This window comes from Pseudorasbora parva, chromosome 3, assembly GCF_024679245.1.
Source record: "Pseudorasbora parva isolate DD20220531a chromosome 3, ASM2467924v1, whole genome shotgun sequence".
Classification (NCBI taxonomy): domain Eukaryota; kingdom Metazoa; phylum Chordata; class Actinopteri; order Cypriniformes; family Gobionidae; genus Pseudorasbora; species Pseudorasbora parva.
Window position 1 is genome coordinate 57,000,578 of NC_090174.1, and position 16,261 is coordinate 57,016,838.

At 36.3% G+C, this 16,261-nt stretch overlaps 1 protein-coding gene across 5 annotated transcripts in view; it reads right to left on the reverse strand.

Moving 5' to 3' along the window:
• unc5ca (unc-5 netrin receptor Ca) overlaps positions 1 to 16,261 on the reverse strand; it is a 267,933-nt gene that overhangs the window by 137,167 nt on the left and 114,505 nt on the right. For all 5 annotated transcript variants that reach the window (XM_067439645.1, XM_067439644.1, XM_067439643.1 and 2 more), the window contains one exon: positions 4,436 to 4,669. In XM_067439645.1, the coding sequence (XP_067295746.1) occupies positions 4,436 to 4,669 (234 nt within the window). The remainder of the gene's footprint in view (positions 1 to 4,435; positions 4,670 to 16,261) is intronic.

Sequence of the window (16,261 nt, forward strand, 5' to 3'; positions counted from 1 at the left end):
TGAACGACTCAAAGACTCACTCACTGAGACGGTCACCTGCCGCCACCTACTGGCGGTTTAGTGCCATGTTTAAAGAATCATTCTTTCCGACATTTCTTATTTGTATATTCAAAATATATTTACAACCTCATAACATTATTCGATGCAATTATAATTTTTCAGTGTAAATTATTTTGTTTGACTGTCAACAGCCCTATATTGTTTTATTATTCTAATTTATTGATCAAATGTAAACATTTACAATGAAAGATGAAGCATACATTTAATAAGATTGGGGAAACTGAATTTATAAAATGTAAAGAAAAAAAAGAAAGAAAAAAAAGCCCTCAGGGTAAATATCACAAATATGCAGATTTAAATAGGCTTGCTTCAGAAAAAAAAAAGAAAAAGAAAAAAAAATTTATATATATATATATCATTTTTTTTCTTTTTCTTTTTTTTATATATATATATATATTTTTTTTATATATATATATATATATATATAAAACACAAAAATAAAATAAAAACCCAGACGAGCAACTTTTAAAAAAAAATTCTGACAATTGAATGATTTCAATTAATTCCTCCACACACTCATTTAAACATGATGTATTATATATAAACATTTTAGCTGTGGTGCTCCTAAGCACTGCTTTACTTTTCAACTATGAATTGTAGCATATTAGCTTTTTAATATCACCAAAACTGGCTTTTACTTTGTATTCTGTTCTCACGGTATACAAAAAGGACATTTATGCATTTGGCGAATGCTTTTATCTCAACTTGCATTGAATTGAAGGTATAGAGTGCCCTCCACTATTACTGGCACCCTTAGTAAATATGAGCAGAAGCGGCTGTAAAAATAAATCTGCATTGTTTATCCTTTTGACCTATCATTCAAAAATCTTTCACAAAACTCTAACCTTTCATAGAAGTAAAATAATTAAAAGTGGGGAGTTGGGGGGGCTATGAAATAAATGTTTTTCTCTAGTTCACGTAGGCCACATTTATTGCAACATCATATTCCATCCTTTTCTGGGTCTTCTCCTATAATGCCTGATGAGTTTGGAGAACACCTGAAAAGAGATCAGAGAGCATTCCTCCATACTAAACCTCTTCAGTTCTCCACTCATTCTCTATAGGGTTCAGGTCAGGGGACTGGGATGGTCATGGCAGAAGCTTCATTTTGTGCCCAGTGACACATTTGTGTGTTGATTTTGATGTTTGTTTTTGATCGTTGTCCTGATGGAAGATCCAACTACGGCCCATTATATCATGGGCGTCGGAACCATTGTGTGTGGGTGGGACAAGACCCCCCCACTTTTTAAGACCAATGATATTGGACCCACTCACTTTTATCGTCTCTAATTCAGCACGGCTGCTTATATTGACTACCCTTTAACCGAGAAACTTATTAAGAAACTTATTACTAAACATGTTAAACGCTTTATAATATAATATAATATAATTATATTATAATATAATTATATATAATATATAATTATATATAATTATAATATAATTATAATTATATTCTACTCCCTTTTCTAATATTTTCTCTTTTTTAATTGAAAAGAAATACCTTTCCGATCTGATATGTGATGGGGAAAGGGAGTAGAGCGAGTTTGGCAAAAGGCAGATTCGAACCTATGATTGATTTGCCTCAAAACTTCATGCCATGCGTATTACCCCTACTCTACAGAGATTTCTGTAATTTTGTCTGGCCCAATTAATCATTTAGTAAACGGCACTTTTTCTGTCTGGACACGGAGCATAAAAAACATGGAATTTATTCATTATCATTATCTATGAAACTGTTGATTATGGCAGTTAAATGAATATAGCCTTTTTATTAGACTATTGGTATTGACTGGTTTGAGGTCTTTTTTGGTATAGGAAAGGGATATGGCCTCAAACGCACCACAAACAATTTCCTCACCAATCATATTTTGCCTTAGCCGCTACTGACCCACCCACTTTTTATTTGCTTCCGACGCCCATGCATTATATGATTTCTAGCAGAGGCCGTCAGGTTTGATTTTTTATCTGCTGGTACTTGCTCGAATCCATTATACCATGTATCTGAACAAGATGTCCAGGACTAGCCAAAAAATAGGCCAACAGTACGTTTAACCATGCGCATGGGGTACCTTTTTACTTTTTATTTGGTTTGCTGCCAAAAAAACTATTTTTATAGTTTGATCTAACCACAGAACCAGATCCCATTGGAAGTTCCAGTCGTGTCTGAACTGAATATGCTGGAGTTTGTTTCTGGATGAGCACGAGGGATTGTTCTTGAAACCCTCCCAAACAACATGTGGTGATAAAGGGGTTGTTTGGTGTTTTTTATATATATATTTTATTTTTTTATGCTTTCTGACCCCAAGACTCAACTAATCTCTGCAATTCTCCATCTGTGATCATTGGAGAGTCTTTGTCCACTCAAACTCTCCTCCTCTCGTGCATTAGGACACGTCCTCTTTCAGGCAGATTCGTAACATCTTTAGTTTTTTGGACCTTCTTAATTATTGCCCTGATTGTGGAAATGGGGTTTTTCAATGCTTTAGCTATTTTCCTACAGTTACTTTCTATTTAGTGAAGCTCAACAATCATTTGCTGCACATCAGAACTATATTCTGTGCTTTTACTCATTGAGATGAATGATTACGGAAATTTGACCTTTGTGTTTCCTCATTTATACTCCTGTGAAACAAGACGTCACGGCTGGACAGTTTTTTGTTCATAGTCATCCTGGTGTGCTAAACAAACATAAACATCAATGGGAATATACTTCAGAGATATTTTACTCATAAGGATTTCTAGAGGTGCCAATAATTGAGAAAACCATTTCATAATAAGATTTCCCCCTCCCAATTGCAATTGTTTTTGAAAGGTTAGAATTTTATGATTTTTACTTTTTTTTAATGAAAGATCAAAAGGATAAACAATGCAAATCCCCTGGGAATTGAGCTCATGCTGTTTCCAGTGTCATTTCATACTGTTTTAGTCACAGGACTGCGACAAAAAAAGACCCTTTTTAAATGAATGGGGAATTCCTGTACTGCAGGTAAATTATGTAAAAATTATGTGAATTTTCACCTTATAATGTGTTTGAAAGACAGAAGCCTTCCAGAGAAAGTAATACATGGTTAAATGACTCACTGAGCAATAATTCAAATAATAATTAATGTATTAATCAGGAGTTGATTAGATGTGTAATGCTGAGAAAACACTTCTTGTGAAATAATTTATGTAAATCCAGTGATCAAATGCTGTGTGTGCAATTCCACAAACCTTGAAGACCTTCTGGATGTACATAAGCAGAAGAATTTCATAGAAAGGAACATTTAAAATAAATATAGCAAAATAGTGGAATCAATGAATTTTGAATAATTTACTGTCGTTGTGAGAATAACATCTAATCATAATCAATAGAAAATTAATTTTAATCTGATTATGATTATGTAATATAATCTAATTAGAAGTATTACATTTTTGGAATCCAATTACACAATCCAGATTACATGTAATCAGTTACTACCCAGCACTGAGAGTGAATATCTTATTATTTATCTACTTAATTTACATGCAATCTTGTTTCTTTTGCATCTTATGTTTAGAAGACAATTCATATTCCATAAGTTATTGCCACTATTGGAAGAGAACAAAATTTGCAGCGAATAATGTCAAGTCACCGTTATTTCTAAAGTGCTTTAAAGAATACAGATCGTTTCAAAGCAGCTTCACTGGGACGAACAGAAAAATAATGATCAATGATGCAAACAGAATATTAACTTTGCAACACTGACACTGTAACTGAACTGAATTGAAACAGTGAGCTATACCGAGATGAATAATGACACTTTTGTCTTTTGTAGAGCCACTTTACGCTGTAGATAAATTGAATTTCTTTCATATTTGATGACTTCTGCAATGTTAACTCTGTTATTAAACTGAACTGATCAACATTTAACTAAATTGAGATGAATAATGCAACTATTGTCTTCTATTGAGCTGCTTCACAGCGGATTTGTTTAATAATGAATGAATTTTGCAACTTATTTTCCTGCGTATCACCATGAAGCTGCTTTAAAACAAAATCTAAAGTGCTATATTATGTGAGTTGACATTAAATGATGGTCAATCATCTAGGTTGTGACTCTGGCCATAGTTTTTGGTGACTAGACTTAATCTCAGTGTCCATATAGCAGTCATATAAAAGAAGCCTTCATAGAGAGCTCTGATAACATTACATAAATAATACACAAACCCGTATGTGTCAGGGAGGAGGTTATCTGTCTCTCTAGCAGCACCTTCAGCAATGGAAACCATGAATAAACCAGAGCTATCACGTTTTTTATTGCAACTCAGAAAAGGCCATAATGTTTCCGAGCCATAAACGAGAGTGATGGTGAATGAAGTGTGTGTGTGTGTGTGTGTGTGTGTGACTGACCCGACGTCTCGTCCACCCGCTCCTCTATGGTGTGCTCTCTCTGATGGACCCACTCGGCGTTGCATTTGAAGTAGATCTGTGCAGCCGGTGTGGCCGTGCAGAAGAGATTGACAGCCTTGTTCTTGACGATGTAAGCGTCCTCCGGCTCCAGCAGGAAGTGCGGGAGAGGCTCCGGCGGGTCGCTGGGGAAGGTTTCTGGCAGCTCACCCAACCCCAACAGGAAATCATCATCACCTGGGGAAAAAAAACACAGACAAGGTGAACCTTAAAGACAGCACGAAATGGAAGTGGTGACTCCTTCCCTACTGTGACGTACAGCCGAGTGAAAATGTTTCTCGAACAAGAAAAAAAAATAGGACGGGGCTGGAATGGTTGTGGTTTGCTATTGGTGGATCTCCTGTGGGGAAGTTAATGTAATTAATAATTACATTATACAATATATTCAACATATTTATATCAATATATTATATCAATATATTTCTGTAGAAAACAGTTATTTTAAATTGTAATAATATTTCACAATATTACAGTTTTTACTGTATTTTTGACCAAATAAATGCAGGCTTGGTGAGCATGAAACTTCTTTCAAAAACATAAAAAGAACATACTTTCCGACCCCAAAATGTTGTATGCTTGAGTACATCGTAAGAAATGAGTATAAATGACTAGTTTTAGAATCAATAACACATCTCTCAATAATCGCAGAATAAACTTTTGTAACAGAAACTCCCATTACGCCAATTTATTCCCAAATGTCAGTTTCCTCGAAGCGTGGTATAATTCCCGTCTGCTGAGTGTGTTCAGGGGCCAGAGAGGCTTCACACACCGACTCTGGTGCAGGACTGTTTTGGGCTCTCATTATGAAACAGGATCTCACGGTTGTCTCGAACTGATCCCTGGTTAATGGAGTAACTGCTGGTTATTTTTAGCCTCCAAGTTAAAATAAACATGACATTCTGAGATCTCTCTTATACTCTCTCTATCATTCGTCCTCTTTGCTCTGAGGGAATGGACTATTAAATGAATGAACAGATTGATAAATAAATAAACAAACAATTAAACATGACTATGAACTAATAAAAATACATGAACAAACGAATGAACAAATTAGATATTATGTATAAAGAAATTCACTTATAAATGGACAAAGTATTGAATGAGCAAGCACATGAATGTGGCGAATGAACAAACAAATCTATTGTGAATTAACAAAATAATGAATGAGTGAATGAATGAACCAAGGCAAGAATGAATAGATGAATAAACAGATAAATTAACAAACAAACAAGATTGAATGAATGAACAAAAATCAATGAACATGAACACTTTAATCAATCAAAAAACGAATGAACGAATTCAAAAATGAATGAATCAACCCTAATGAATCAACATGAGTGAATGAATGAATCAACCCTAATGAATCAACATGAGTGAATGAATGAATCAACCCTAATAAATAAACAAGAGTTAATGAATGAATCAACCCTAATGAATCAACATGAGTGAATGGATGAAGAGTGAATGAATGAATCAACCCTAATGAATCAACATGAGTGAATGGATGAATCAACACTAATGAATCAACATGAGTGAATGGATGAATCAACCCTAATGAATCAAAGAACAAAGATAAGGGAACAGATCAAGTCTGACTGAATGAATGAACAAACAAAAGAATGAACATAATATCTAACACAGTAATGAATGAATAAATGAACAAATGAACAAACAAACAATTGAAATGATGGACATATGAGTTGTTTTGTAAAATATAAAATCACTTCAATCAGTTCCTGTCTACAGCACAATTTCACTTAGAGCACAAATGCACAGATCTCCAACAGCACAGACACACACGTGCACATAATGGATGGATCGCAACCCAGGACCTATCGATCCCTGGAGTCATCAATACATCTACCGGATACTAGCATTACACTTACACACACACACACACACACAATAAGAAGTCATTGCACGAGCGTCAGAGTATTATAGAATGGCTCCATTAGATGCCCGCTGACCCGTCTGATGGCACGCAGACCAGCTCATAACTCTTATCTGACTGTCTCTCTCACACACACACACACACACACACACACACACACACACACACGCACACACGCACACACGCACACACGCACACACGCACACACGCACACACACAGTTCGTTTCACCCCAAATTAACACTCTGTAGGGTACATTACCTTCCATTAACGGGTCACGGCACAGCCATGGTATCTAATGATGGGCTGTGTCTGTTTTGTTTGGGTCTGTGTTGTGTTTGCAAATGTTATTATGGTACAAATGAACTGCTGAGATGATTCATTTATTCAAATCCCTGATTAATCTTATATGCACAAACAGGATCTATGCCCTTTTGTTATTTACTCTATAAAACAAACAAAACTGATACTCTTAAACTAAAGGCCTTAAACACACCTAAAGTAGGGGCGGTAATCTTTAGGCACGACACGGTCCGATTTATGATACTATACTATTTTGTGTTTTATAAATTAATGACTTTGCCAACCTTTTTTGTGTGAAGGTGTGAGATGAATTTTGTTAAATTACTTCAATAAATTAATTACATAATTATTCATAAGATCTTTAAATTATACATTTTGAAATATTATTCTAAGAAATATCAGCAATGTTCACTTGGGTTTTGTAATTGGATGCAATGGTAATCTGAGTGAAAGTTACAATCTATAGAGGAGTATTGCCAGTGCAATTTACTTGTGTATTTTGAATAGCCCGAGTAAAGATTACAAGCACTTTCTGTGTGGAAAAAGTTGCCTAGCTTTTTTTAAAGTAAACGTCACTCCAATTTTTTTCCAGTGTATAACATACACTATATTGTCGAAAGTATTGGGACACCCCTCCAAATCATTGTATTCAGGTGAAATCACTTCCATGGCCACAGGTGTATAAAATCAAGCATTAGGCATGCAGACGCTTCTACGAACATTTGTGACAGAATGGGTCGCTCTCAGGAGCTCAGTGAACTCAAGCGTGGTGCCGTGATAGGTTTCCATCTGTGCAATAAGTCCATTCCTGAAATTTCCTCAATACTAAATATTCCACGCTCAACTGTTTGTGGTATTATAGCAAACTGAAAGCAAATGGGAACAACAGCAACTCAACCACGAAGTGGTAAGCCGGGTAACAGAGCGGGGTCAGCGAATACCGAGGCGCACAGTCCTTAGAAGTCACCAACTTTCTGCAATAGCTACAGACCTCCAAACTTCGTGTGACCTTCAGATTAGCATAGTGAGCTTCATGGAATGGGTTTCCATGGCCGAGCAGCTCATCCAAGCCTTATATCACCAAGTGCAATGCAAAGCATCAGACGCAGTGGTGTAAAGCACGCTGCCAATGGACTCTAGAGCAGTGGAGACGTGTTCTCTGGAGTGACAAATCACGCTTCTCTGTCGGGCAATCTGATGGACGAGTCTGGGTTTGGCTGTTGCCAGGAGAACAGTACTTGCCTGACTGCAAGTGTAAAGTTTGGTGGAGGGGGATTTTGGTGTGGGGTTGTTTTTCAGGGATTGGGCTTGTCCCCTTAGTTCAAGTGAAAATAACTCTTAATGCTTCAGCATATCAAGACATTTTGGACAATTTCATGCTCCAACTGGGACATGAACTGGGACCTCCTGACCTCAACCCAACAGATCACCTTTGGGATGATTTAGAGCAGAGACTGTGAGCCAAGCCTTCTCTTCCAACATCAGTGTCTGACCTCACAAATGCGCTTCTAGTAGAATGGTAAAAAATGTCCAATAAAACTATTCCCATAAAAGCGCCACGTTTTATTTTGTGTCACCATACTAGGTCGTTCAACTATTCGCGTAACTGTATTTAAATAGGGGAAACGTAGAGGTGTTTGGTCGCTTCTAACTCGATCTCTGTTTTGTACCATAATGAATGAACTGGGCTTAGTGTGCTATCAGATCGTCACTGCGCGTCAGAGCGATTCCAGAGGTATGTATCAACTCGGCTTAGTTAAGGGACTAAGATAGTTTAATATGAAAAAGCGGTGGAGTATACCTTTAAACCCTACAGATTAAGAATGAAACCAACCAATGAAAGAATGAAGAAATGACAGTGAACAAACAAATGACTGATTTGATGGACAGATGAGTTGTTTTGTAGATAAAATCCCTCTTCATGTAAGCAGCACAATTTCACGTCAAGCTCAAATGCAGAGAGCACTTGTAAAGGTCAGAGAAAGGGTGGAAAATCATCATGGAAAACTGAATTATGGAATAAGAAACCTTGACTAATATTATAAGGGGGGTGGGGGGGGGGGGAAATGCTCCAAAAGTGCAGAATTCTCTCTCTCTCTCTCTCTCTCTCTCTCTCTCTCTCTCTCTCTCTCTCTCTCTCTCTCTCTCTCTCTCTCTCTCTCTCTCTCTCTCTCTCTCTCTCTCGCTCTCTCTCTCGCTCTCTCTCTCGCTCTCTCTCTCTGGCTGGCTGTTCTCCAGTCCTCTTCTATCGTCTCACCTCTCAGGTGCCAAAGGGTCCAGTGTTGGTTCAGATGATTAACTCTCTTAATAATGGGGCTTAAAGACCAAGCTGGGACCTTTCCAACACGATGAGTGAGAGCGAGAGGGGTCACGTTTATCAGCTTAACCTTCCGGAGCTTGTGAGTGTATTATTGATGAACAGTGAACGGTCCAGTACAGCAGGAATATTCCAGGTTAAATACAACTTAACCTCTATCGATGGCATCTGTGACAAGCCGTCAGACACTACAGAAAATATTCCCTCAGTTTGTAAAAATGAACAGAAGTCGTTTACACTATGAATTCATAATGGGAGTCTGGGGCAATGAACCGCTGCGTCAGTTTGAAACTGAAAATCGCACATCTTGCCTTCGCTTTTGTCAAATATCACTCACACAAGCTGCTTCTTCATTAATTCTGTTATTATTAATATTAATATTACTATATTAACATAATATAACAAATTTACACAGAATAATATTAACAATATGAGTGTAAGATTATTAAATAAATAAAAAAATTGAAAAAAAGATGTGATAGCATGAGGGAAAAATGTATATTGATATATCAATATATTATATGTTTAATAATCAACTGAATTAATATTATTATAAGAATTATAATTTAATTAGTACATTAATCATTTTTAAATATTTATTCTATGTACCCTTACAAAAAGTCATATTATAAAATGTCATATTTTAAAATAAATGAATAAAATTAAAAAGGATCTCAGTATTATATTAATTTATAATATTTAATCATTCATAAATATTGTCTCTTTGCCCCTACAAAAATGTATCACAAGAATCAGACTGACAGACTGAATGAATGAATAAGTAGAAAGGGTCTAAGCATTGATGCAATATCATTAAAATCTATGCTAAAATCTAATATATAATACTATTGAAAATAGCTAGAAATAATACTATATTTAATATGAATATATTAAAAATGTACAAATATTGTCTCTTCCCTTGCAGAAAGTACTACAAGCAATAAATAAAACTCAAATAGCAGGCCACAGATGCTGTCGATAAAACATTTAGTCTAAAATAACCCTGAATATTCCTTTAATAAGAGCAGAGGTAATTAATCCGATCATAGATCAAACAGAAAAGACACACGGCACTCCAGCAATCCACGTCCTGTGTGTGTTTGTGTGCATTTGTGAGTGCATTACACACAAAGTCAAGGAGAGGCAAAGCAGCGTGGATGAGCTCTTATAATCAACAGTGTTTATCACTCGTCCCCAGACTCATCATTTACACACAGCACTATGATAAATATCACATTTAATTACTGACCCAGCGTGAGGACACACACCGCCAAGAGCAGCCGGCACTTCAAAGCTATCAGGAGCAACCAGATCGAGCCGTATACGTGTGTGTGTGTGTATATGTGTTTACACCGTGTTCATTATCTGCCCAACACATGCTCATTTAAATACAGACAATAGCTGTGTTTGTTCTAATGAACACTCATGTGAACACTCATCCATCATACATGACACATGACTAAAGCTCAGCTGGACCCTGTCTGGACACACACGTGTGTACTTCCCTTTGACTTCTATTGTTCTTAAATAAGCTAATTATAAACTATAGACTAACCCAAACCATAAAATACTTTTGGCCGTTTTTAGTTATTATTGATACATACATACATACATACGTACGTACGTACGTACGTACGTATAGATAGATAGATATATATACCAATTTTCAGGATGGTTCCTCCAGTCTTCAGTGATCATGATCCTTCAGAAATCATTCTAATATTCTGATTTATTATGAGTGTTGGAAACAGTTCTGCTGCCTAAATGAATAAAAGGTTCAAAAGAACTGCATTTATTCAAAATAAAAACATTTTCAAATAATATAAATCTCCTTTACTATCAATTTTTATCAATTTAACACATTTCATTTATTTCAAAAAAAGAAAGAAAAGTGACTGACCCCAAATTACTGACCAGTAGTGTATGTTGTTGTTATAAAAGATTTCTACTTTTAAAACGTTTGCTTCTTTTTTTTTTTTATTATTCTTTTTTTTTTTTTACTTTTAATTCATCAAAGTATTATAAAAAAAATATTACAGGTTATGAAAAAATATTAGGATGCAGAACTGTTTCCAACTTTGAAAATGAATCAGAATATTAGAATGATTTCTGAAGGATCATGATCCCTGAAGACTGGAGGAATGATCCTGAAAATTCAGCTTTGATCACAGAAATAAATGATCATTTAAAGTATAATAAATTGAAAACCAATTATTTAAATTGTAATAATATATCACAATATTTAAAAAAAAAATCTGTATTTTTGATCAAATAAATGCAGGCTTGATGAGCAGAAGAAACTTCTTTCAAAAACATGACAAATAGTAATGTGTCCAAAGTTTTGGCCTGTACTATATATACATTATATATATATATATATATATATATATATATATATATATATATATATATATATATATATATATATATATATATAGATAGCAAAAATATACTATAGAATGATTATTGGACACCATTACTGCTAAAATACTTTTCTGTAAGGGTAACAAAAGTGTTTTTTCTTTAGACGATGCTTCAAAATGATTATTTATCAATTTATCAACCCCCCGGAGATGCTTTTGTTCCCAAAAGAAAATTTGGGTCAGAAGCACGCTAAAAACATTCCTTCTGAAAGTAAAGCTGTCTTCTATTCGTTGGCCCGTGTGGTCCGATTCTATTCCTCATAAGAATAGAAAAAAAGAGATCTCGTCAATATCACCTAGAGAGCACCGAGATTAAATAGAGAACAAATTGAGACTTCATCGTAAATCTCCTGCTTGTCAGATATCAATGTCTCAAATGGATTTGATTTGCTGTCTGCAATTAAAACTCAATTAAAGATCTCGACGTGAACTCAATGATTTCTCATCAAATTCTTGAAATGATCTGAGCTGCTTCTCATTCATTTTATAGCAAGACAACTATCGACTCAGTTGTGTTTCCAGAAATCAATTTTAAGAGAAACATCTTAGACAAAGTTGATACTTAAACATAATTAAGAACCCTTATTAAGTTTTCAGAGCTATAAAAGAGCAACAATAAAACTGCCTTCTGTATTTGTTTGAAGCCAAGGTCTCATTCATGAAGCACAAGCATCATTTGTAAGAACCGTGCCCCATTATGCTATTTTAAAGACTCCTAATTGTGTTTTGGAGTCTCCTACAATAGGTTTACATGCATCCAAGGTCAAAATTACTTTCATTTTCTCATAATATACATTGTGTCACGGGTGTTTGCTCAGAACTAAGTGCACAAAGCAGGAAAATATAATACAAAATGTCTTTAATCCAAAACTCTCAGAACAGGCAGGAAAAACTCAGGTCCAAGAAAGTAACAGTGGTGAACCGGTGACAGGGTCATGGGAAACTCATTGGGTCATGGCTCATTGATGCACGTGGGAAGCGAAGGCTGGCCCGTGTGGTCCGACCAAACAGACAAGAAACTGTAGCTCAGATTGCTCAAGAAGTTAATGCTGGTTCTGACAGACTACACAGTGCATCAGTTTGTTGTGTATGGGGCTGCAGTCGCAGACCAGTCAGGGTGCCCATGCTGACCCCCATCCACCGCCAAAAGCACCAACAGTGGGCATGTTAGCATTAGAGCTGGATCGCGGAGCAATGAAAAAAAAGGCGGTCTGGTCTGACAAATCAAGTTTTCTTATACATCACGTAGATGACCGGGTGTGTGTGCGTCATTTACCTGGGGAACACATGGCCCCAGGATGCACTATGAGAAGAAAGCAAGCCGGCGGAGGCAGTGTGATGCTTTGACACTTACCACCTACCTAAGCATTGTTGCAGACCATGTTCACCCTTTAAAGGAAACGGTATTCCCTGGTGGCTGTGGCTCTTTCAGCAGGATAATGCTCCTGCCACAAAGCACAAATGGTTCCGGAATGGTTTGAGGAGCACAACAACGAGTTTGAGGTGTTGATTGGCTTTCAAATTCCCCAAAACTTAATCCAATCAAGCATCTGCGGGATGTGCTGAGCAAACAAGTCCGATCCATCGCAGCGGCGATGCATCTCAAACAAGCCTGGTGTGTTTGTATTTTCCACTGACTCGCTAGCGTTGCTAAGAGAGATAAGACGTATACAGTGACGTAAGACCTGGCTCTGTGCTGGCTCTCTAGCCTGTGGAAAGCCAAACCGGTTCTTAAAGGCTCGTCAGTCGAACCAACTTAGAACTGACACTAGCACTGGCTCTGAACTAGCACCTGGTTCATTCTGGTGGAAAACACACCCTAGCGGCAGAACATCTAATCTGCCGCGAGCGTCGTCTAGCAACTCTCAATACACTTCTGAGCTGTAAAAACCAAACTCTGGTCAGGCCAATCACATCGTGTATAGAGTCGGTGGGTGGGGCTTATAATGACGACTGAGTTGCGCTTGCATGCTTCTAAACACCGCAAATAAACAGCTGTATTACACACTACATGGAAGGTAATATCTGAAAAAGCATAATAGGGGTGCTTTAATATGACCTTGCATCCAAATTGTTTTTTGAATATTTTACACAGGATTGTGCTCTGCTTGTGTTTTATGATTGATATTACAGAGGCTGATAAACGCAAAAAGTGACACTGGAGCTATTAAAACGGCCTCTCTCTGTGTTTCTGTGTACATTTAATGTTCATATGTTTTGGAAAAGTCTACACAGTGTAATTTAGTAATTGCGGTTTTAAACAGGGACCAGATGCAGTGCATAAACACACACACAAACACACACACACACACACACACACACACACACACACACACACACACACACACACACACACACACACACACACACACACAGAAGATGCAGTGACAGAGGGCTGTTTTCCATCCTCATTATCTGAGACAACAAAAACGGCTGTCACCAACAACTCACACTCTCAAAACATAAACATCATTACAAACAAAGATGAACTCCCTCATTCCATCAGACAGCAAACTCACGGCGCTTCAAAGCTCAACGTTCCTCTGAAAAACCCATTTCAGACTGCGCATTATGAGCGAATGCTCAACAAAAGCAATAACAGATGCAGAGAATGGAAGTGAGCAGAAGAACTTCACAGTAAATGCGGCATGTCACGCTTCAGATTTAACAAAAGCATTCGATGTTACCTAGAAGACGAGAAACAGATGGCATTGTGGGTAAATTGTCAAACGGCGTGCACCTTTGCTGCAGTTTAAAAATTATGCATGAAAAAATAAGTTTAAAAAAAAAAGAATAAATATACGTTAGAATACTTCTTAAAGGGATAGTGCACCCAAAAATAAAAAAACTTGTGTGCCTTTTTTTCTTCTGCAGAGTAAAAAGAAGAAGTTCTGATGACTATTTCCACTCTTTAAGACAGCTCTGTTAGCTTATTTACAATCATGTGATCATTGTAAATGTTTCTCTATATGAGATGAATTATATATGGTCTATTTATTTATCTATTATTATTATTAATTTTACTAATTTAATTTATTACTTTTTTATTTTATTTTATTTATTTATTTATTTTTTTATTTTATTTTTTTTGTATACTTGGGTTATATGTATCTTTCTGTTTGTTCTTGGTGACTTAATCAAATACGGTGCTCTCAAATATGGTTCTCTCCTGTAATATTTTGTTTTTGAAATTGTAATTACTTTATGCTGTTTATATGAATATTTTGTGGTCAGAGGGGGGACGGATTGGGGTGGTTGTTTGTGTGGAAGAGTTTTTGTATGTGTGAGAATGTAATTGTCTGATGTTATTTTGAGGACCCCCTCGAAAACGAGATGTTTCATCTCAAGGGGTTATCATCTAATAAACTGAAACTGAAACTGAAACTATTTAAACTATATGTTGTTCAGAAAACAACTGGACCCCATTGACTTTCATTTTCAGTCTAGTTGAACTGCCCCTTTAAGATCCACAAAAAAATAGTAATGCGCAGGGAAAAGACATTACAAAAAGTCTCCACTGAGCTCATTAATTTTATAAACCACCACACTTTCTGTGTGACCCCTTGAAAGTTTCATTTGTTACAGATTTTTTGTGACTATGGTATTTTGGCTGAAATAATGGAAAATGTTGACGCCATTCTGGTCTCAGTCTCTCAAAGGTCTTTCCAGAACATGATTTGTGCATGTCTCCAATATCCATTATACCACACCACTACATGAATACTTATTTTAAAACTAATTTAAACTTTAAAAAGCGTTTAGGCTGCTGGTCTCATAACATCTGATCAACAAACCAACCAGGGAGTTGAATTTCCAAAACACACACAGAGTTTTGCATCACAAATTTGACTTTCATCTGTGTGTGATATTAAAAGATATGAAATATTCAAGAAACACACAGACAAGATTAGACCAGTACATCACAAATCAAGCCCGGAATAAGCTCTCGCCATCCTACACTCCCAACAACAGCGATATGAGTTCAGATGTTCAATACATAGTTAGATTTATGAACAATAAAGGCAAAAACTATGCTAATCTGTTTACATCACTTTGATTTGATTAGCTCAAGTCAGCGCGAGTCAGACGACTATTCTTACATTATGTCATATTCCTAAAACAATTACCAGACAAATCACATTTGCTAATCGCTGAGAAATGCTGATGCATTTGACACCTGTCAATCAAACTCTCTTAAGGAAGGGATAAAGTTACTGTAGATGAATTTATGCCAGAAGTCTGTGTTCAGCTACAGATTTTATCCCCACATTCAATCAAATAAATCACATTGTTTGACTTGACAGCATGCAGAGATGTATATGTATGTGTGTTACTTAATATATTATATACAGGCTTCTATTATATAATATTTCATATATAATACATCTTTCCGCAGTGGCAAGGATTCTCACTCTTTCCTGCAGTTTTTCACTCTCCCTCTTCCTCTTACTGAAAGATTGAGTGTCATATGCAAACCCCAGCTGAACTCAGACTCAAATGAATAAGTCCTACATTTTTCCATCAATATTACAGACTGAGAACATCCACTGATACTCCCGCCTGCTTCTGCAAACACAGCCAGACGTTATTAAAGCGGCCATTTTAATCATGTTATTTTTTATTCCCACTTATAGTAAGTCCACTTGCAATGTTAGTCAAGGTGGTAAAACTTTTTCACAGTGTCCAATCAATGTTACACATGTTGCAAATACACTATGCATGAATTATGCATAATTACATGCAACTAACCTTAAAGGGGGGTGAAACACTCAGCTTCAGTCAATCTCATGTCAATCTTGAGTACCTATAGAGTAGTATTGCATCCTTCATATCTCA